Source organism: Thermothielavioides terrestris, chromosome 1, assembly GCF_000226115.1.
Source record: "Thermothielavioides terrestris NRRL 8126 chromosome 1, complete sequence".
Taxonomy (NCBI): Eukaryota; Fungi; Ascomycota; class Sordariomycetes; order Sordariales; family Chaetomiaceae; genus Thermothielavioides; species Thermothielavioides terrestris.
In genome coordinates, this window is record NC_016457.1 from 4310203 (window position 1) to 4329538 (window position 19336).

The following is a 19336-nucleotide window of genomic DNA, read 5'->3' on the forward strand; positions in this document are numbered from 1 at the left end:
TAGCACAGGTCAGGTACCGTGTTGACCCTTTCTCCACGTAGTTGTGTAAGAGGGAGGGGCAACTGGTGTGGTGCGCTCGGTGCCCAACAAAGAGAGTACGGGATGAAGGGGAAGTGGAGTGCAGACTTCATGCGGGATGATGGCATTGGTGGAGACGGAACGGGGATCCCGGAACCGGAGCGGTGGCATGTTGGCCGGAGAGCCGAGGAGACGGTGAAGTGTCCGGGATGACGGTTCTTGTTCGACGCTCGGTCGCATAATCCTGCATAGAGCACGGCGGGCTAGCGGGTTAGTATTCACACCGGAACTTGTCTGGAGGAACCGAGCGGAAGAGGCTGCAATACTGTGTATCTACATGGCTGCTACTTTGCCGAGGGACTTCCCAACAACGGGCACCAGCGGAAGACCCGCAGCTCTGTTGCTCTACTATTGATGCACAGAGGTATGTACACACACAGAGAGAGAGAGAGAGCCAGCTTCGTATCAAAGCCTCGACCGGAATGGCCTCTACCCCAAAACTCTGTCAATGACTTCTTCCCGCTTGTAGTTCGTATTTCTCCAGCGGGAGATGAAGTCGTCTCTGTTGACTGGCTCGGTTGTCAGCTGGTGGCTCGCAAGGATAACGGAATCTCTCATGCTCAGGTAACTCACTGTATCCTCCGCAGATCCTCCTGATACCCGTGAAAGCGCTGCGGCCGTGGAGCACGCGCCAGTTGTCGAAAACTTAACATGGCCAGTCAGCCCATCGCGATCCTACACTAAACTGACCAGCGCTGGGCGATGAGAGCTTACTGAGCACCTTGCCAGGTTCCAGTTGGAGCCAGCACTGAAAGTCCTCCCTCGACAGAAGCTCGTTCCATTTCCGCGCGGCTTTGTACCACATTTGAGGGGTTTCCGTCCAGTTAAATGGAACCACACCCCTGTCCGCATTGTTCCACCGTATCCTATGCACGCCATTGGGACCTAGCTGTCCTCTGAGCTCTAGCACTGGGTACAGCTTGTCGGGAGCGATGGTTATCCCCGCATTCCCGCTGGCGTGCCAGGGGACTGCGACCTTCGTCAGAGTAGTCCAGGCCGGCTTGTCAATTTGCTGTAGGAACCGCGCTGCCTGAAACCCGTCCACGAGCACCGTCTTGCCGCCGGAGACCGCGGCCTCGTCAGCACTGGCGCCGGGCGCCGGCTGGTGAGAAAGCAGGTGGAAAGCCTGCAAGCCGGCAGGTTCGGTGAAGTAGGTGGTGTCGGTGTGGGGTGGCAGGGCCTCGTTGGTGTAAGCCGTGTCGGCCATGGCAAGGTTCGGGGTAAAGTCGTAGAAGCCGCCGTAGTGCGTGACCCTGATAGGTCCAATGCGCTCTAGGAGCTCCTTCGTCCTGTTAGGGTCGTCGAACGGGGTGTTCTCAACGATGACGAAGCCGATTCGTTTCTGTTCTCCCATCAGACTCTGGCACCGACCAATAGATCCAAGGCAAGAGTAAAACTGACGATAGTATCCGTCAACTTAGCAACTCCCTCTTCCGTGTTCATGACTGCTTCATAGTCGACGGTTGGAAGCGACTTCGCAATCTTAGAGTCCCACATCTGGATGCTGCATTTGTCGATGGTATCAGTATGAAGCCGCCTTGGTGTTCATGCACAACATGCTTACACATTCTCTCGGGGAAGGTGGGTGATCTTGCCCGAATTCTCGATGAACCCCCAGGGGAAGACACTCTCGTGGCCATCAGACCCTGCAGGCCGTCAGCGGAGCGCGCCCTAGAAACGTCTGCATGGAACGCGGCAACCCACATTTCAAAGTGACGGTAGACTTGTTCGCGGTGAACTTAGTAGGGCGAAGATCTCGGGGGATCTGACGCCGCGTGAGCGTAAAGCAAGGCAGAGCGGCGCCGTCCCCGTACATACATCAAAGGTGTTCAGGCTCCGCTGCATAGTGGCCTGGTTGACGCATTCGGCGCACCGGCAGTTGTCCCTGGCTCGTTCGCCACCGTTCAGAACCAGACGCTGCCGCCCCGGCGAGCTGAACCGGACTTACCGAAGCCAGATGAACGGACTTTCACGACCAGGAGACCGGTCGGCCAATTCAGTCAGCCGGGTAGTTTCCTCAAAAAGCCAGCTGGCCAAGCTGCCAAGCACGCGGGCAGCAAACTTCACGCCGAATGTTCCTACAAAATCAAGGGAACGCAGCGGCCTCATGGCCACCTAGACACCGGGGAGGGGACACACGGACGCCACTCACAGAGTGCGCGGCTTCGGGGCCTTGGAGCTAGGCTTCGGCCTGCGCAGAGGCCGGCAGAAAACAAGGCTGGCCCCGTCTTTGGCGAGGGACACCGGTTGGCCGGGGTCGGGGTTTTCGTGAAGAACACTCATCGAGTCAACGTTTTGGAGGTCACCGTGGACTTCATCGTGGACGTCACTGAAGGCGTCACCCTGGAGGTCACCGTGGAGCTCACCGAGGGCGGCACGGTCCCGGCGGGCGTGCCGGGGCCGGTAGACGTCCGGGTGCGGGTGGTAGTGCCGCCTGGGGAGAACAGTTGGGGGGCTACCCAAGGATCGAACCCAGGGGGGTGGTCTGGGAAGCCTGATCATCAGCTTCGCTTCGCTACGCTCCGCGCTCACCCCCGCCTGGATGTGCGAGCTTCTGGGTCCCGCGACGCCGGGCTGCGCATGAACTGACCTCGCCAGCAGCTCGCACCGGACGAGGGCCGGTCGCAGGGCTTGTAGAAATCTCATATTTGCCGATTGTGCTCGGCCTGCTGCTGTTAGACTCAAGTGTTTTAAGAAGATGGTCCTCAAGGTTGCTCAGTTCAGAGAAGTTCCCGTCACCCGAGGTTGGACGAAGTAAAGTACGGAATGCTACCTAGGTACCTTAAGGTAGGTCGATTCCAGCAGGCGGCCCACAGTTGCCCCGCGGCAACCCGGGGAACTCCGTGCGGATAGTTAGTGTATGTACAGTACAGTGACAACAGGGGAGCTAAGGGGGGTGAGGGGCCCTTGTCGCCTCGGTACAAGGTAGTGCATTCGCACAACGGAACGACAGCTCCCAGTTGGATTGCCAAACAGAATTAAGATGAGGGATATGGCGCACAGCAGCGACGACAGAGTCTCTTGAAAATATCCAAAGCAGTCCCTATAATTAAACTCCAAAGCCTAACGACTGAAGCGTATCCCCTCCAGCCTTCCTGACATCCTGACATTCGACGAAAATTTCACCCATCAATCTCTCGGAACGTCCAGACCGTACAACAACCCCCCATTCTCCCCTCCCACCCCCCCCCCCCCCCCGCGCGCAAACCTCTCTTTATATGCCAATCTTGAGTTTGTCCCAGAACGAGCCACTGCTCTTGCCGCCCACAACCGGCGGCGGTGACAGAACAACCGTATTCCACACCTCTGCGCCATCGATGAATAGCCTGTACTTCAGACTGCTCTGCTCGCCGCCCTCCAGGTTCTCAATGGTGATGGCGCCAAACTTGGAGTTACCCTTGTGGATGTACCTGCATGGGGACGTCAGCCAGCCATATCGCTTTTAAAGAAGACCTTCCAGAATGATGAGAAACATCAAGCATACTTGACCAACACATCCTCCCGATCGGTCTGCTTGTACGTCGGGAAAGGCGTATAGAACTGGCTGAGCGGGCTGACCGAGAACTCCCAGACGGTAGCGCTCTCGGGCCAGGCGCCGTCCTCGGGCGGCGGGAACTTGGTCGCGGCGAACTCGTGCCGGTCGCCGCTCAGCACGACGACCCCGACGCCGCGGCTCGCCACGTCCCACATGACCTCGAGCACCTTCCGCCGCTCGGCGAGGAAGCCGCCCCAGGTGTCCTTCCCGTTGACCGGCCAGTTCTTGGTGAACGGCACGGACGAGGCCACGATCTTCCACTTGACGCCCTTGGGCTCCGGTCGGCGCAGCCAGGCCAGGAGATCGGCCAGCTGGTCCGGCCCGAGCATCGTCTTGTTGGCGTCGTCCGTCGGCAGCGCGTTGCTCGAGCGGAACGAGCGCGTGTCGAGGAGGAAGAAGCTGGCTGGGCCCTGGGTGAAGGCAAAGTACGCCGTGTTGCCGGCGCGGGCGGTCCGCGCGCCGGCTTGGGGCGCCGGCGGCGGGTTAAGCGCCGCCTGGTAGCGGTAGAAAGGGTCGATGGCCTTGTCGTAGACGCCTGTCGAGTTGGCGGACCAGTCGTTGGCGATCTCGTGGTCGTCGAGGACATGGATCCAGCTGAGGTTCTGGCCGACGGCCGGCCAGTCCGGGGAGGCGTAGATTTGGCGGTACTTTTCGCGGTAGTATGCGGTGGATTTGTCCCAGTAGCGCGGAACGTCGGCATAGATGAAGTCGCCCAGGAAGAGCATGAACTGGGCGTTGAGCGAAGGGAGAACCTTGGCGAGGTGCTTGAAGCCCGGGATGGAAAGGGGATGATCAAACGGATTGTAGGGAAGCCGCGGCACGATGCATGAGGTGGACAAGAAGGTAAAGGGACCGTAGTTGGTGTCCTCTGCATGGCCGGCCGGCGGAGGAACCGTGAACTCGCCAGAATGGTTGTTTGAGGTGCGCCATTCGTATGTCCTCCTCTTCGGGTGTCGCAAGGGGACAGTTACGACCGCAGTGTAGTCAGTATCGTTGGTCGTCCACCTCACGCCGCCGGCGCTCTGCCACAGCGGATTGTCAAACGGAGGTTGGGGGTCCTTGATGCGAACCTCCACGCTGACGGGCATCTTGGACTGGTCTGGCTCACGAATCAGGAGCTTGGCCTCCTTCTCAGACACATAGCCAACCCTCACGAAGGACAGGCCGTCATTGGGGTAGTAGCGCTCCCGGAATAGACGGTCGGCCACGAAGCCAACACAGAGACCGTTGAGGAGGAGCGCGCCAAGGGTCAGGGCCAGGCTTCGTGGGTTTGGCGCGCCAGTCAGCAGGGTCTGCCAGGCATTCAGCGGCCTGTTCTCAATGGAAATGGTTTCCCGGATGGTAACATCATCGGCAACGACCTCCTTGTCGCCGTTGGCCGACCGGCCGCCTCTCTCTTCGGGTTGGGTTTCGTTCTCCACAGCGTTCTCGCCCTCCACGGCGGTCTCAGTGATCATGACATCGACTTCATCAACCAAGTCGCACTTCGGCTCGTTCCGGTAGCTTGAGATGAGAGCAGGCACATAGATAGCGAAAAGCGTAAAAACGAGGGCGGGGATGATCTTGCTGTTGTCAGCGCCGATATGTCCTCGCGCACGCACCCTGGTGGTACACTTACAGGAATTAACGCCTAGGATTCTGCGTCAGCACCAATCTCTCCCGATTCCACAATGTCTCCGGTAAGCCAACTCACCCATCGCAGGAAGATGTATGACAGGGCACGCAGCGCGATTGAGGCCGCGGTTGCGACCTTCGTCTGTGTCAGTACTGCCATGTTGCCAATCTTGGGCGTCTGTCAAGCCCGTATCTCGGCATTAATGCTGGGATCTTGGAAAGCCAGATTCCGTCACTCGAATCTGGAGATCATGTTACGTTCCAGGTCTCGGATAACCAAAAGAGGACGAGTACGTCGAGGTGAGGCCCAAAGTATTAAGTAATAACTGAGCAATCAAGTGTGAAAGAAAGGACCCTTGTATGTAATTGCAGCCCGGAACTCTAAGCATAAGGCCAGCCCCAAGGGTCTTGACGTGACGTAAACAGTCAGAAGGGGTGGTGTGGTTTGGCCGTCGCTAGTTGGTGATGTCACTGCCGGAAGCAGAAGGCCTCTACCTAGTGCACACCACGGCGATGGAGTGGAGGGTAGTCCCGGGCGTGAACTAAGTTAGCGTCGGGCGCCTGTGGGTGTTACACTAACGAGCATCACCGGCACTCCAATTTAGCGTGGGAGCTTGGACCCACAAACAGGTCCTTGTTGCTGCTTGGCTGGCCGGGACGTTGGTTGTTCCGCGAGGAAGCCGAAGTGGGTCGCATTGCCAACTGCAACATTGGATCCGTGGCGCTTGTAAGGTCGGCGGTGTGTCTGGTGAGCTGTCCTAAAGCGCACAGCAACGCATCGATTCCCCCGACGCATTTCCCAACACACTGCTCGCGATGCAGCTGCCGCTGCTCTCATGCGGTCTCTGGGCCCTGTTGGCCGTCCAGGCGGCGGCGACAGCATTAACGTACAAGCTCAATGCAAACGAGGAGGCGTGCTTCTACACGGTCACGAAGAACCCTGACGAGAAGATCGCCTTCTACTTTGCAGTATGCATGCCCGAATTTGTATACTTGGTGCATTCTGGTGTGGTGCTGATTCGTCGTCTTGCAGGTGCAATCCGGCGGCTCCTTCGATGTCGACTACAAGGTGACCGGGCCAAATGGGAAGTACATCATGAACGGGGAGAAGGAACGGCAAGGGGACTTTGTGTTCACCGCGAGGGAAGTTGGCGAGTACAAGTTCTGCTTCAACAACGAGATGAGCACCTACACCGAGAAGTTCGTGGACTTCGAGATCGCGGTTAGTAGAACAATCCCCCGATACCCCTTCCCCTCCCCTATCCGTCACCTCTCGCCTGACCCGCGACGCTCCAGGTGGAGAACGAGGCGCGCGTCAGCCTGCCTGCGAAGCCAGGCGCCTCCCCCGAGCAGACCAGCAGCCTCGAGGAGTCGCTCTTCAAGATCTCGGGCCAGTTGTCGACCATCACCCGCAACCAGAAATACTTCCGCACCCGCGAGAACCGCAACTTCAGCACCGTCCGGAGCACAGAGAAGAGGATCATCAACTTCAGCCTGATCCAGATCCTTCTGGTCATCTGCATGGGCGCTCTGCAGGTTTTTATTGTCCGGTTCTTCTTCCAGGGGGCCAGGAAGGGCTACGTATGAAGGGACATGAGGACCCGGTGATTCTATGGAGCGAAAACTTGTCTGATTTGGCTGGCGCAACATCGCAAACTGGGCTTGCGTGCATGAAGGCATGTGTGTATCTTAGGGATGGCTCACGGTTTACGAGGGATGATTTCCAGACAGCCGGCCCATCTGTCGGTGCTCCCTGTGCGTGATGCACTGTACCTCGGCTGGGGAGACATACCACTACTTGCGATCTTCACGACGCCAGCCCAGACATCCCATGGGCTCACACGCCGGAAGTCTGTCTCTGGCGCTCTCCGCCAGCACGAACAGGTAAGCTCCAGTGCCGGCCGGTCCTCCTACACTGCCCCGCAGGGGTCGAGTCAGGTTAGAGGCCGGAAGAAAAGCGGACAGATGGAGAAGCACAGCAGCAGTCGTAGTTGTAAGTGTGTGCCTATCACGTACTCGGTCCCCGAAGAGCATGTCGAAGCCGCAGATGTTGCACTAGGGAATTACAGGAGACCTCGGGGAGGAGAAAAATAGGACACAATAGCGGACGCTGGAGAACCAAGAAAGTACCAGGCGGGAAGAATGGCGCCTGGCAAAGGTGCTGCTCGGCCGAAGTTACCTGAGACTGCCTCGTAGTTCCTCCTGGTGTCCCACAGTACAGAGCCTTGTGCCATGTCGAGGCGCAAAGTGGGTCCGCGTGTAAAAAGGGCGTAATCCGTAAGGTACTGTGTATGGATTACACGTCAGTGTATTGATTCAAGCGGTACTAGGCCAGGTGGGTCCTGCGAGAGCAATGAGAAAACGGTACGCAGCGCCTCTGACCCAAGTCCCACAGCTAACAATCATTCAACGATCACGGCTACTTGGGGACGACGAGATAACCAACGGCAGCGATGACCTCAATAGCTACAAGCCTTGCGCGGGTCCTCCCGAAACCCAAGCACAGCTCCGAACATGAGGAACAACGAACGCAGCAGCGGGGGCCACGAATTGTTGCCGCAGATCAAATCGATGAGAGGCAAATCGTATTGAAGGTCGGTGCGACCCGCGAATGGCCCTTCGATGCAGCGACGAAGCAGTCAACTGATATCAGTTTCCGACAGAGAGCCGGGCCGCCCCCGTACCCGAACCGAGCAGGCTGGCGTCCGCGCGCCCCGGAAGACTTTGGCGATGGCGGCGCGTTTCCCGAGATCCACGTCGCGCAGTACCCGTGGGGCAAGACCGACGGCTCCTCCAAGTCGAATGCGCTGGTCGTGCAGGTCGACGCCGAGGGCAAGGTGGACTACACGGCCATCGCGCGCCAGGGACACAGCGGCGACCGCATCATTCACGCGTCCTTCAAGGACCTGATCCCGCTGCGGCAGCGCGCCGAGGCCGGGGACCTCGACCTCTCGCGTCCCTCCAAGGACGAGGTCGCGGCGACGGCAGAGCGGACGAAAAATGCACTTGCCGCGCTGGTCAGCGGCGCGCTGGCGGCGCAGAAGCCCAAGAATGTGAACGTCGGCGGCAAGAGGGAGGCGACGTTTGTGAGGTACACGCCGTCGGCGCAGATGGGGGACAGCTCCAAGAAGCAGGAGAGGATCATGAAGATTGTGGAGAGACAACGGGGTATGTGCAAACCCCCTGCTCGTTGGTGCTTTGGTGGCTCAGCTGACTCTCCCCAGATCCAATGGAGCCGCCCAAGTTCAAGCACAAGAAGATTCCCAGGGGACCGCCGAGTCCTCCGCCACCGGTATGCCCATTCTGATTACGTCTTGGCTTTTATGCCTTCAGATTGCTGACTCTTTTTATTAGGTTATGCACTCTCCACCGAGAAAGCTCACCGCCGAAGACCAAGAAGCGTGGCGCATTCGTAAGTAGCGCCTACCCAGACTCAGCGCAGGCGGCATCTTCTAACAACGTGCAGCACCGCCCGTGTCAATGTGGAAGAACCCGAAGGGCTTCACAATTCCCCTCGACAAGAGACTGGCAGCCGACGGCCGCGGACTGCAAGATGTCCAGATCAACGACAAGTTCGCCCAGTTCTCCGAAGCGCTCTTCATGGCCGACAGACATGCCCGTGAAGAGGTGCGGCAGCGAGCCTTGATGCAGCAGCGGCTAGCAGAGAAGGAGCGCGCGCAGAAAGAGGAGCATCTCCGCCAGCTCGCGCAGCAGGCCCGCGCCGAAAGGACGGGAGCCGGCAGGCGGCGGTCGCGGTCGCGGTCGGGCTCCTACAGCGGCTCCGAGTCGGGTTCTGAGACGGACGACTCGGAGCGCGAGCGGCGCGCGGCGCGCCGGGAGAAGATGCGCGAGGAGGAGCGCAAGCTGCGGCAGTCGCGCATGGGCGCGGAGCGGCGGGCGCAGGTGCTCGCGCGCGAGATGAACCGCGACATCTCGGAGAAGATCGCGCTCGGGCTGGCCAAGCCCACCCAGTCGGCCGAGAGCATGTACGACTCGCGCCTGTTCAACCAGTCGAGCGGCTTCGGCAGCGGCTACAACGAGGACAACCCGTACGACAAGCCGCTGTTCGCCGCGCAGGACGCCATCAGCAGCATCTACCGGCCGCGGGCGAACGTCGAGGACGACGACGACGAGGCCGCCGGCGACCGGGAGATGGCGCGCATCCAGAAGGGCAGCAGGTTCGGGGAGGCCCTCGGCCGGGGCACCTTCAAGGGGACCGAGGAGGCCGAGGCGAGGGAGGGCCCGGTGCAGTTCGAGAAGGACACGACGGACCCGTTCAACGTGGACAAGTTCCTGTCGGAGGTGTCGCAGGGGGTCTCGTCGTCGTCGAAGCGCGGGTATGGGCTGCAGGAGGAGGGGGAGAACTCGCGGCAGTCCAAGAGGAGTCGGGTGGAGGATGATGATGAGTGAGGTGGTGACCACCAGATCAGGCTGTGGTTGTATTTTCAGAGGGCGGTATCACCACTTTCCTCGGCCTTACGGCGCCCGGGTCTCTATAATAAACACCCTCCCATGCACAACCATTACACAGTATCCATAACGAACCCCTTTGAGTGTGGTTTTCCTTGCGACTGCCTTGACCTCCCGTGGTCAAAAGGTTTCCCTTGCCGGGTGTGCCGAGCTAGACGAAGCCAAGCGACGAAGCCAAGCGTGGTCCGAATCCTTCGCAGCTTCCTGTCCCCCCATCCTCTCACTCTTCTGCCTGCTCGGTCCCCTGATGACAAAGTTCGCCTCACACCCTCAGAATCGCTTGGAAATGTCATGAAATGGAATGGAAATGGCTGGGCGGTCCTGGCCGCTAGCCGGCCACCTGAACCGGAGTGGCTCATTAAAACCAGAGCCGTTGCCGCCATTAACCCAAAATTCCTTCCTTCTTTCCTTCCTTCGTTCCTTCTTCCTCCCTTCATTTCCCTTCTTGCGTATTGATGTTGGGTGCTGACGCGGGCTGGCTGCCATGCGAGGACCTTGTGCTTTTGAACTCCGCCGCGGCGACGGATCCTTGGCGGCCCCCAAAAGGGTCTGTGTCTTGCTTGGGCGTTTTCCTTTCCCACTCTGCGAAGCGTATCCGCGGATATGATACGTCGTCCGGATAACGCTTAACGCTGGAGCTCTCGGGATTCGGCGCGAGCAATACATGCCATGCGTGTCCTCGAACTCAGGACGCTACGATGTTAAGCGGGCGGGACTCGCTTCTTTCATCTCGGTGGTTCCTTTGCGTTTGTCATCCTGGAACCGGGCGAGCCAGCCAGCCACCCGACTGTGTGGGCTCGCGGTTGGTGGTGTGGGTGGACGATGTCTTGGTAACCGGTGAGTGTGTATTGATCGGTTCTCCCGGCGGGTAGTATTGTGCTATCAAAGTGTATAATCAGAGAGTGAATCCTTTGGGCGAGATACGAAATTGGGCTTGTTCATGCAGGGACCGTGTTAACTTGGTGTGCTCGGCACGTTAGCCCCGGATCCCGGCTGCTGTAGGTTGTATCAGCGGACGGAGTTGAGTGGTAGCGAGTTATTCAAACGTTATAAACGTGTGCTGCCGCCGTGGGTGGCGGTCTCCTGTTCATGGGTATGTCCGGTCTTGTCTGAATCACCAAGCGCTCTACTCGTTCACGAACAGCTGGCTCAGATGAAGACCGGCGAGGCGGTCGTTTCGGTGTACGGAACCGGATCGCCGTCTCCTTCGCAACGGAATCCCCGGAGTTGGTCCCGGAGGGCGTGGCTGATCTTAGTGACGGCCCTCATCGTGATCGTGATCGTGATTGTCGGCGCCGTTGTCGGAGTCAGAGCAACGAGAAACAACAACCCCGACGGCACCAGTTCGAGTTATCCCGACTACACCCAGCTGAACTATACGCTGATCGACACATGTAAGTCGCAAAGGTTGGCAACTGGCGCGTTATTGGCGGGCTCTCAGGGGCTAGGGGTTGGTGCTGACTGACTCGGCGACTCGGCAGACTCGGGCACATCCTTCTTTGACAAGTTCGAATACTTCAGCAGGTCTGACCCGAGTATGCTCATCACCACACCAACAACTGCCCAGGACAACAGACTGACCAGACTGCGCTCCAGCCCAGGGGTTCGTCCACTACGTCGATCCTGGCTACGCCGCAACCTATGTAAGCCCCTCCCCCTGGGGTTCCCTGGCTCGATTCCGAGACAGAGAGTCCTTCCAACTTCTTCCAGCGTCGTTTTCTGCTGGGCAGCAGTTTGTCCAACCACACACACTGGCAACGTCTCGGTGGTGTAATGCATCTTCGCGCGATCACTGACTCCCACAACCCAGAACCTCACCTACGCCACCCAATCAACCGCCATTATACGCGTCGACACCACGGTCGGTCCCGGCTCCAACCCGGACGCTTCGACGGGTCGCTTCTCGGTCCGTCTCGAGTCCAAAGCGCAGTACGGCCCGGGACTCTTTCTCTTCGACGTGAAGCACACGCCCTATGGGTGCGGCACATGGCCCGCCTTGTGGCTGACAGAGTCCGTCCCTTCCCCCCCTCCACCCCATCTCACTTTTGTCCTTTTCCTCCGCCAGCGACTAACACGTCCACCTCAGTCCCAGCAACTGGCCCGAGAACGGCGAGATCGACCTGATGGAGGCGGTCAACCAGGCCAGCGCGGGCGGGCTGACGGCGCTGCACACCACGGCGGGCTGCACCATGGCGGACGTGCGGCGCGAGATGAGCGGCGCGGCAGGGCAGGACGACTGCCACAACGCTACCAACAGCAACACGGGCTGCACCGTGACGGGCGGCGCGGCGATGTATGGGCCCGCCTTCAACGCCGCGGGCGGCGGGGTCGTCGCGCTCGAGTGGCGGGCCGAGGGCATCCGCGTGTGGGTGCTGGGGCGGGACGGCGGCGGTGGCGGCAAGGGCGTCATCACGGCCCTGCCGGCGGCAGAGCAGCTCGCCGGGCCCGACACGGGCACCTGGGGTCCGCCGCTGGCCGATTTCCCGTCGACGAGCTGCGACGTGACGAGCCACTTCCGGAACCAGAGCATCATCGTCAACATCGACCTGTGCGGCGAACTGCCCAACGCCGTGTGGGCGTCGTCGGGCTGTAGGTCGCCGCCGTCTTGTCTCCCATGCCTCTCAGTGCTTGCTTGAGGGGCGCATGACTGACGCTGCGTAGGTCCGTCGAACTGTACCGATTATGTGGCCAACAACCCTCTGGCTTTCACGAATGCGTACTGGGAGTTTGGGGCTTTCCAGGTGTACAAGGCCGCGTAGCCGGGGAAAGCTGGTAGGACGACAGGGAATGCGATAACTATGATGAGCAGTCAAAGGGTATGTATGTCTACATCAATGAGTAGATATAGACAATACACAATGTAGAGGCTGGCAGCGTTTGTATTTGCGTGCTGGCAGTGCTGCCACTTCAAAGTCAGCCCTTTACCATTCTCTCAAAGATCGCGAGTAGCGGAGATTACGAAATTACCCCTGACACCCGCCGTCTATCCGGCCTTCAGCAGATCAAGTGACACTGGCCGTGCCGCCTGCCCCTTACCAAGGGGATATATGCCCGAGGTCTATGCGCCCAGCCAGAAGCAAGTACCCCTTAGCCCGTCCCATCTCTATGCAAATGACTCCCCAACGCCAGTGCCATGGACAACAGAACACAGACCCTCCCCAATTGGCACCAATACCCCACGCTCCTATCCAGCATCCCAGCCAGAACAGAACGACAGAGGCCATATAATAATACACCAGCACTCCAGGAACCACACGCACATCTTCCCTTCCGCGCTCAATCCTCGTCCTTGGGCATCCTCATCCACGCATCAATAGCGGCACTGAAGGCGGCAAAGCCGGCACAGCCGACGGCGGCCGCCTGCGGCCCGCCGTTGCGCGCCAGGATGGCGCCGGTGAGGCAGCCGGCCGCGACGCCGTTGGCCATGTCGTTCTTGGCGCGGAGGCCCTCGATGCCGCACTCGATGCCGCTGAAGAGGGCGCCGACGGCGCCGAAGTTCTTGGCCGTGCTCCACGAGCGCGCGCCCATGTCCTTGAACCCGTGCGCCAGCTGCTTGCGCAGCGGCAGCGACGACACCGTCGTGGCGGCCGCCGAGCCGGGCACGCCCGAGACCCCGCCCGGCGCGCCGGGCGTGTGGAAGGGCGTGTCGTAGGCCATCTGTACCAGCACCAACAGCGCAAACCAGCACCGGGACGGTCAGCAAGCTCTCGTGTCTTGTTTCCAGCCACTCCAAGCCTTCTTTCAGAGAAAGAAATGCTACCGGGACGTACCGAGGCCATGAACATGCCAAACAACCCGCCGAGCGCAAACCCAGCCACACCGCTCATCGCCGTTTTCGCGTAGCACGACTCCATCGCGTTGGTGAGCTGCCCCATTCCCCCGTGTCACACAAACCGCAGTCAGCACAGCCAGCAACGCATACCCCCCTTACATCCACGAATTGTTCGACCCGCCCACAGCAGCGGTGGGCGGGGAGGTGGGAATACACACCCATTTCACATTGGGATCATTCGGATCAAACCCCGGCGCGGCCGGGCCCGCGCGCGCCCCGCCCGCCCCAGGGATGCCCGGGACGCCGCCGCCGATGCCGCCGCCGATGCCGCCGCCGCCGACACCACCACCGATCCCGCCGGGGAAATTCATCGCGCCCGTGGCCCAGCCGGCGTCGAGTCTTCTATCTCTGATGTGTGTGTCTCCGGGGCGGGGTCAGTCCAAATGTGCCGGCTTCGATTGCACGCTTCGCTTCGGTTGCTGGTCTGGTCTGGTCCGGTGTCCCAGGGGGTTGGATGGGTTGGATATCTGAACAAGAGCGCGGATCGAAGTCCGGATGAATTCTATATATGGCGAACTAGAATCGTGTGGGCAATTGTCTACCGGCGGACGACGAGGAAGGAGAGAAAACGGGCGTGAGCGAGGGAGTAGGGAGTGTCGCGTGCTGCGGTCGTTACGGTGTTGCGGCTTTGTCGTCGCTGACACGCCGGTTATCGCTGGCGCTCTGGCAAAAAGTTGCTTATCGCCGTCGCTAGTCTTGTTCTGCCCGTCGCCACCGCCTGACCACTTCGAGTACCGATTAGTACGTTCGGTTTCCAGATTACGTTACATGTCGTGTAGCATCGAGTAACGTTACAGGACGGTATTGACGCAAGAATATGCTGGGTTACCACGACGGGCTTGGTTTGTGCAGGTACCACGAGGACTCGAGGACGCGAGAATACACAGCATCGCCAGCATGTGAACTTCAAGGCCCAATCTCCTACTGTATTGTCACTTTCAAAAAAAAAGCTGCGGCTATCACCAAGACCACCCGGTCTGCTCCCCACCACCCACCCCGGCCCCTCTCACTCTTGAAGATGCCTGCCAACCCCAATGCCTAATGCCACGCTCACATATAAGTCTCTGTGTTAGCGTGATAACAAGCAACAAAACAAAAGAAAAGAAATAAACAATTGGCCCAAGAGTCAAATGGTGGACAGGACCATGTAACTCTGATCCCAAGGCGCCACTTTTGACCAATAGCGAACCCCACACCCAAAACCGGGCGCCGTGACATAAGGATACACAATGCGCAGCGGCGTCGGCTTGGCAAGCATTGCATGCCCCAATGCATGAATGTGCAACGGGACTAGCCCCTGAGGAACAAGTCACCGGCGCCGTTACGCAACGACCTCGTCCGGTCGGGATGGTCGAGGCCGAGGCAGTCGTCAGAGTTCGCCGCCACGTCCCAAAGGATGTCATCTGACCCGAGCGTTAGCTCTCTGATTCCAGGCTGCGATGTGGTTGAAGAGAGGGAGGGAGAAGAAGAACTCGCTGCTCACCATCTGTCAAGTACTGCGGTCTTGAGAAGGATGCCCGGCGAACAACGGCAAACTTGATCTTCTCGAAGCTCTTGCCCTTGAGCCCCGTCCGCTTTTCCAGCCGTTTCTTGGTGTCCGCAAATCTTTCTCCTTCCTTGAGGAGGAACCTGAAGGGAATGCCGTGCGCCCTGCTAGGTTCGCCATGGAACTGGAATACAGAGATGAATTGGTTCGGATCTTGAACCTCTGCGTCCTCGCTCGGTATCCGCTCGGCGATCACCGTCGTGTAGTCGTTTACGCTGATCACCGGGTAGCTTCGATCCAGCTCCCGGAAGAACCTGTGGTTGCTGATCTCGTAGATGCGGATCCGCCCGGCCTCCTCCTCGCTGGGGATCTTCGCCTTCTTGATCAAGCAGTTGATGAGGTCCTCTACCTGCCCGTTCTTGGGAACCAGAACGTCGAGTTGTTCCTGAAGAACACAAGTTAGCCCGTAGCTGCTAGCACCACCAGCGTCACGTCATCACCGCCCCCCTGCTCCTCCCACCAGTTCGCGACACTGACCTCTTTCGTGATGCCCTCGCTCAGAAGCGTCAACCTGATGCTCTTCTTGGTGTCTAGTTCCGCTAGGCTCATGTCGAGCACCTCAAAGAACAAGGCGTCGTGCCGTTGGTTGACACTTAACTGACCGTACCCCGCCGGGACGAGAATGTTGCCGAGCGTCTGGTTCTGGCTCCGCTTGACGGCCGTCCTCGGGTTGTTGGAGCTGGCATTCACCGTATAGAACCGAAGGTGTGTCGGCTCCACCCCCAGCTTCTCGCCAACCTTCTCCGAAAGCCTGTCATAGCTCATCCTGGCGTTCAGAACCATCTCGAAGTGCGGGTACGCCTTGGGGTCGCATTTTTGTGGGTGAGCAAGGAACATGACCGTCCGCTTATTGAGAAGGAAGTCGTAGTATTCGCGTGCATCCTCGGCGCGATCCAGCGATTTCGCTCTATAACCAGCGTCAGCGGCCTCGTCTGCCTGTTAGAAAAATCAGGAGCCTTGTGCAACTTACGCCTCCTCTGACGATTGCCTCTCATTCTTGTCGCCCAGGCCCAGCCTCGACTTGCGCTCGTGAAGCCGCTGGAAGCAGATGATGTCTCCGTCCTGGAGCTCCGCCGCCTTGAGTGATTGTTTCCCCTTCAGTGTTTCGATCATGTTCGGTTTGATTTCCTGCGGAAGCGACCGATTAGCGATCAGGTGTTCGTCGATAATGGCCGAGGGCATTGGGAACCTTACCTCCCAAAGCTGGAGCTTCTCATCGCTTGCCAGTTTCTCCCAGCCCATCTTCTTCATGATGATGGGAATCAGCTCCTCAACCTTCTTTTCCTTGCTCATGTACAGGTGGCCGATCCCTCTCAGAGCTTGAGCCTCGGCATCGAACCACTTGAGGAAGAGCAGGATAAGGTCGTTCTTGACAACCACCCCGTTCGGCAGCCCCGAGTACGTCGGCCAGACAGCGTTGCCCTCGGCGTCAACTTCCTCGGTAGTTTCGACCCACACACGCAGCGCCTGCTCCCTGTGCGCTGCCGCCTTGTTGTACGTCTCCTCCACAGACGGACGCAGGTCCATCACGGGTTGATCCGGGCGGGTGGTCTTGTTTTGGCGGTTGACCATATTCCACAGGCGGACAAGTCTCGGGTCCTGCCCAAGATCGGCAGCAATCTTGTTCACCAAGTCTTGCATCGTCGCCGAACGGAGGACGCGATAGAACCTAGGCGCCGCCGGGTTCTGGTCTGGCGTCGCATCAAAGTCTGTCAGGTCAGTGCCGCCATGATGTCGGAACGTTTCTTCGGTGATGGCCTTCACTCCCAGATAGAGGTGCTGTTCCTCCCTCTCCTTGCGGCGGGCCTCCCTGGCGGCGTATTCCTCCTCGAATCGCCGTCCTGCAGAACCTGTTAGCAACCCGCCATATGCTCAATCAACAAACCAGAACGGGAAATAACTCACGGAGGTGCTCCGGCGTGTCGTCTGCTGTTACTGGACAGAGGATTTTGTCCAGTCTCGACTTGCGAATATATACCAGCATGTACGCGCTGTTCGGCCGCATCAGGGGCCCCTTCTTGTTGCCTAGGGGCCGAAGCTGGCCGTTGGGCAGCTTGATCGGACCGCCGAAGTTCTCTTCCAAAACTTCCCGTTTCGTGGCCTTGGTGACCTTGTCGTCGTCGTACTTGTACCACCAGCCCTCCTTGTTCGGCTTCAGAAAGGCGTAATAATGGCCCGCATTTTGGTCGCCGCTATGCACCAAGACGCCGTGCAGCTGGTAATCCCAGGGTTCCGACCTGTCGGCCTCCTTGTCCAGGTAGGGAGAGGCGTCAAACTCCTCGGGGAACTCGTATCGATCGTTGATCTTCATCATGACGTCGCGCTGGATGTCGTACTCGAACCTCTTCAGCTGCAGATGCAAGACGTCAGGGAAGCTCATGAAGATGACGCCCTTGTTGGCGTCTTGCAGTTTGTACTGGTCGCCGGCAAAGTACTGGTTCTCGCCGTCGAGCTTCTCCACCTGGATGTAGTCCTGAAAACTATCCAGCAGATTCTCGTTCCCGCTGACGTTGAGCTGGACATCCCAGAAATCCTCGACCCGGCTCGACTCGTATGGCACGTTGATGCAAGAGATGTACGTCTTGATCTTGCCACTGAACATCTGCGGGAGCACCTTCTCGAACTCGGTGCCTTTCATCTTCTCCTCCATCCGCTCCATGAGCTTGCGCGAGAGCTCCTGCACGTCCTGCTGCTCGAAGATGTGGCGCGTCTCCCAGCCGAACGACTTTGTCAGCTCGGAGGTGCCCACAGCCGTGTTGGAGGTTTGCAGTTGATAGAAGAGCCGCTGCAGCGTGTAAGCGCTGTTATTCATGCTTTCGTCTTGCTGCGTAGGGATTCGATAAATGGCCTATCAGATGTTAGCTGGCGGGGGTGCGCTGACGCGGTAGGTAGGAGGCGAAGCCGCTGGGATACAACCAACCTTCCGGAAGGCATTCGTGAAGTATAATGACTGCAGGAGCGAATTCAGATAGCACGTCGCGCCCTGGTTCTTGAGGCCGACGTAGCCCGTCTCCTTCTTTGAGTCGTAGTTGTTGAAGTTATGCCATAGGACGCCCGTTTCGTCCTCGACAACCCGCACGTATGCGCTGATGTTGATGCAGTCGTTATCAACAAGCGGTCGGTCGGCATTTTCCCAGACCGTGTTGAACATCTTCCGCGACTCCAGGAACCTAGTGAACCCCCAGTCGCTCTCCTCCTTTGTAAAGCGATGGTGGGCGGTCTGTTGGAAGAAGATGCTGGGGTGATTCTTGTTCCACAGCACAAGTGCGAATTGCACGCAGCAGCTCCAGTCATCGGGGATGTTGTTCGCCTCAAAGCCGTGTTCGAGGTAGATTGAGCAATGGTCGGGGACGTTGTTGCCGAACGGAAAGAGGAGGATCCGCCTGCGCCTGGTGTTAACGAAGCACGAGGCAACGCGCCCGTGTTGTAGCGTACCATGGATAGCCACCGGCGTGGAATATTGGGCCATGCTCCTTCTGTTTTAACGCCCTCCACCCTTCCACCGTCCACGTGTGTACCTGGTCGTCAAGAATCCGAGGCTCCTCTGCCAGGGGTTGGAGGACGTGCTCCTTCATGGCCTCGTCTGGCGCGAGTCAGCGCACGGGGGCCCGGTAGGAGAAGCAAGCGGGGCAACGGGCATGACGGGTCAACGTACAATCGCTCGCGAGAAGCGTGTCGACGTCCATGCTGTCGGGGTGGATGATGGCAACATCATCTGGCTCAGTGCCATTCGGTTCGACGACATGCTCCTCAGGAGCATCGACCATCATGGAGTTTGGCGAAGCGGCCTCGGGGGTCTGGTTGTCGTCCTGGAGGCTCAGATTAGCGAGGGCGTGGAGTGGCCGGGCAGTGTCGCCCATGGTGTCCATGTCCACGCTGTCCATGTTGCGAGGGCGGGTTTTGGCAGGACCAGCGAGGGACGGTCCGTACGGAACTTGGCTGAAGCGGGCGGGGATGGTGAAAGTCCGCAGATAACTAAATGCGAGGGAGAGGGAAAAGACAAAATCGAGCCATGAAGGAAGCGGCGGGTCGGATTGGTTCCAGAAGGGAACTCACCATCCTGGAGTAGCCGAGTTGTCAGGAAGGCACCAGCCAGCGAGGGGCGCGGGGCGGTTTTAAAGGTGGCTCCACTCGTGTTAGTGACCGGACCGTCTGCACACGCAGCAACTGCAACTTGGAACTGACACCGCAATGGGGAGAGACAGAGTCGGCTGTCGGGCAATCCGGCGCAAGGCACTTTCGGCACAGGCAAAAACGTGAG

At 59.0% G+C, this 19336-nt stretch overlaps 6 protein-coding genes across 6 annotated transcripts; 3 read left to right on the plus strand and 3 right to left on the minus strand.

Annotated features, from left to right (window-relative positions):
• Positions 1–507: 507 nt before the first annotated feature.
• Positions 508–5387, minus strand: THITE_2141433 (uncharacterized protein; the record flags this gene model as incomplete). The annotated part of the gene is made up of 7 exons (XM_003649594.1): positions 508–587; positions 652–723; positions 793–1420; positions 1525–1582; positions 3324–3488; positions 3563–5175; positions 5307–5387. 7 exons carry the CDS (start codon positions 5385–5387, stop codon positions 508–510), a joined length of 2697 nt encoding a protein of 898 aa, XP_003649642.1.
• Positions 5388–5918: 531 nt separating this feature from the next.
• On the plus strand, positions 5919–7143 carry THITE_2108366 (uncharacterized protein). Its single transcript, XM_003649595.1, has 3 exons — positions 5919–6196; positions 6261–6449; positions 6524–7143. Exons 1-3 carry the CDS (start codon positions 6044–6046, stop codon positions 6812–6814), a joined length of 633 nt encoding a protein of 210 aa, XP_003649643.1. The 5' UTR covers positions 5919–6043; the 3' UTR covers positions 6815–7143.
• Positions 7144–7680: 537 nt separating this feature from the next.
• Positions 7681–9745, plus strand: THITE_70352 (uncharacterized protein; the record flags this gene model as incomplete). Its single annotated transcript, XM_003649596.1, has 5 exons — positions 7681–7821; positions 7891–8395; positions 8452–8519; positions 8582–8639; positions 8694–9745. 5 exons carry the CDS (start codon positions 7681–7683, stop codon positions 9635–9637), a joined length of 1716 nt encoding a protein of 571 aa, XP_003649644.1. The 3' UTR covers positions 9638–9745.
• Positions 9746–10850: 1105 nt separating this feature from the next.
• Positions 10851–12456, plus strand: THITE_2041028 (glycoside hydrolase family 16 protein; the record flags this gene model as incomplete). The annotated part of the gene is made up of 6 exons (XM_003649597.1): positions 10851–11091; positions 11179–11232; positions 11294–11340; positions 11508–11707; positions 11784–12286; positions 12359–12456. 6 exons carry the CDS (start codon positions 10851–10853, stop codon positions 12454–12456), a joined length of 1143 nt encoding a protein of 380 aa, XP_003649645.1.
• Positions 12457–12949: 493 nt separating this feature from the next.
• THITE_2108375 (uncharacterized protein) lies at positions 12950–13772 on the minus strand. Its single transcript, XM_003649598.1, has 3 exons — positions 13629–13772; positions 13468–13563; positions 12950–13354 (listed from the first exon to the last, which is right to left on the minus strand). Exons 2-3 carry the CDS (start codon positions 13549–13551, stop codon positions 12974–12976), a joined length of 465 nt encoding a protein of 154 aa, XP_003649646.1. The 5' UTR covers positions 13552–13563; positions 13629–13772; the 3' UTR covers positions 12950–12973.
• A 482-nt stretch (positions 13773–14254) lies between these two features.
• THITE_2108379 (uncharacterized protein) lies at positions 14255–19148 on the minus strand. Its single transcript, XM_003649599.1, has 9 exons — positions 18731–19148; positions 18511–18658; positions 17996–18458; positions 16981–17923; positions 16270–16916; positions 16046–16203; positions 15553–15982; positions 15013–15460; positions 14255–14932 (listed from the first exon to the last, which is right to left on the minus strand). The coding sequence occupies exons 1-9, from the start codon at positions 18957–18959 to the stop codon at positions 14820–14822; spliced, it is 3579 nt and encodes a 1192-aa protein (XP_003649647.1). The 5' UTR covers positions 18960–19148; the 3' UTR covers positions 14255–14819.
• Between the last annotated feature and the right edge of the window lie 188 nt (positions 19149–19336).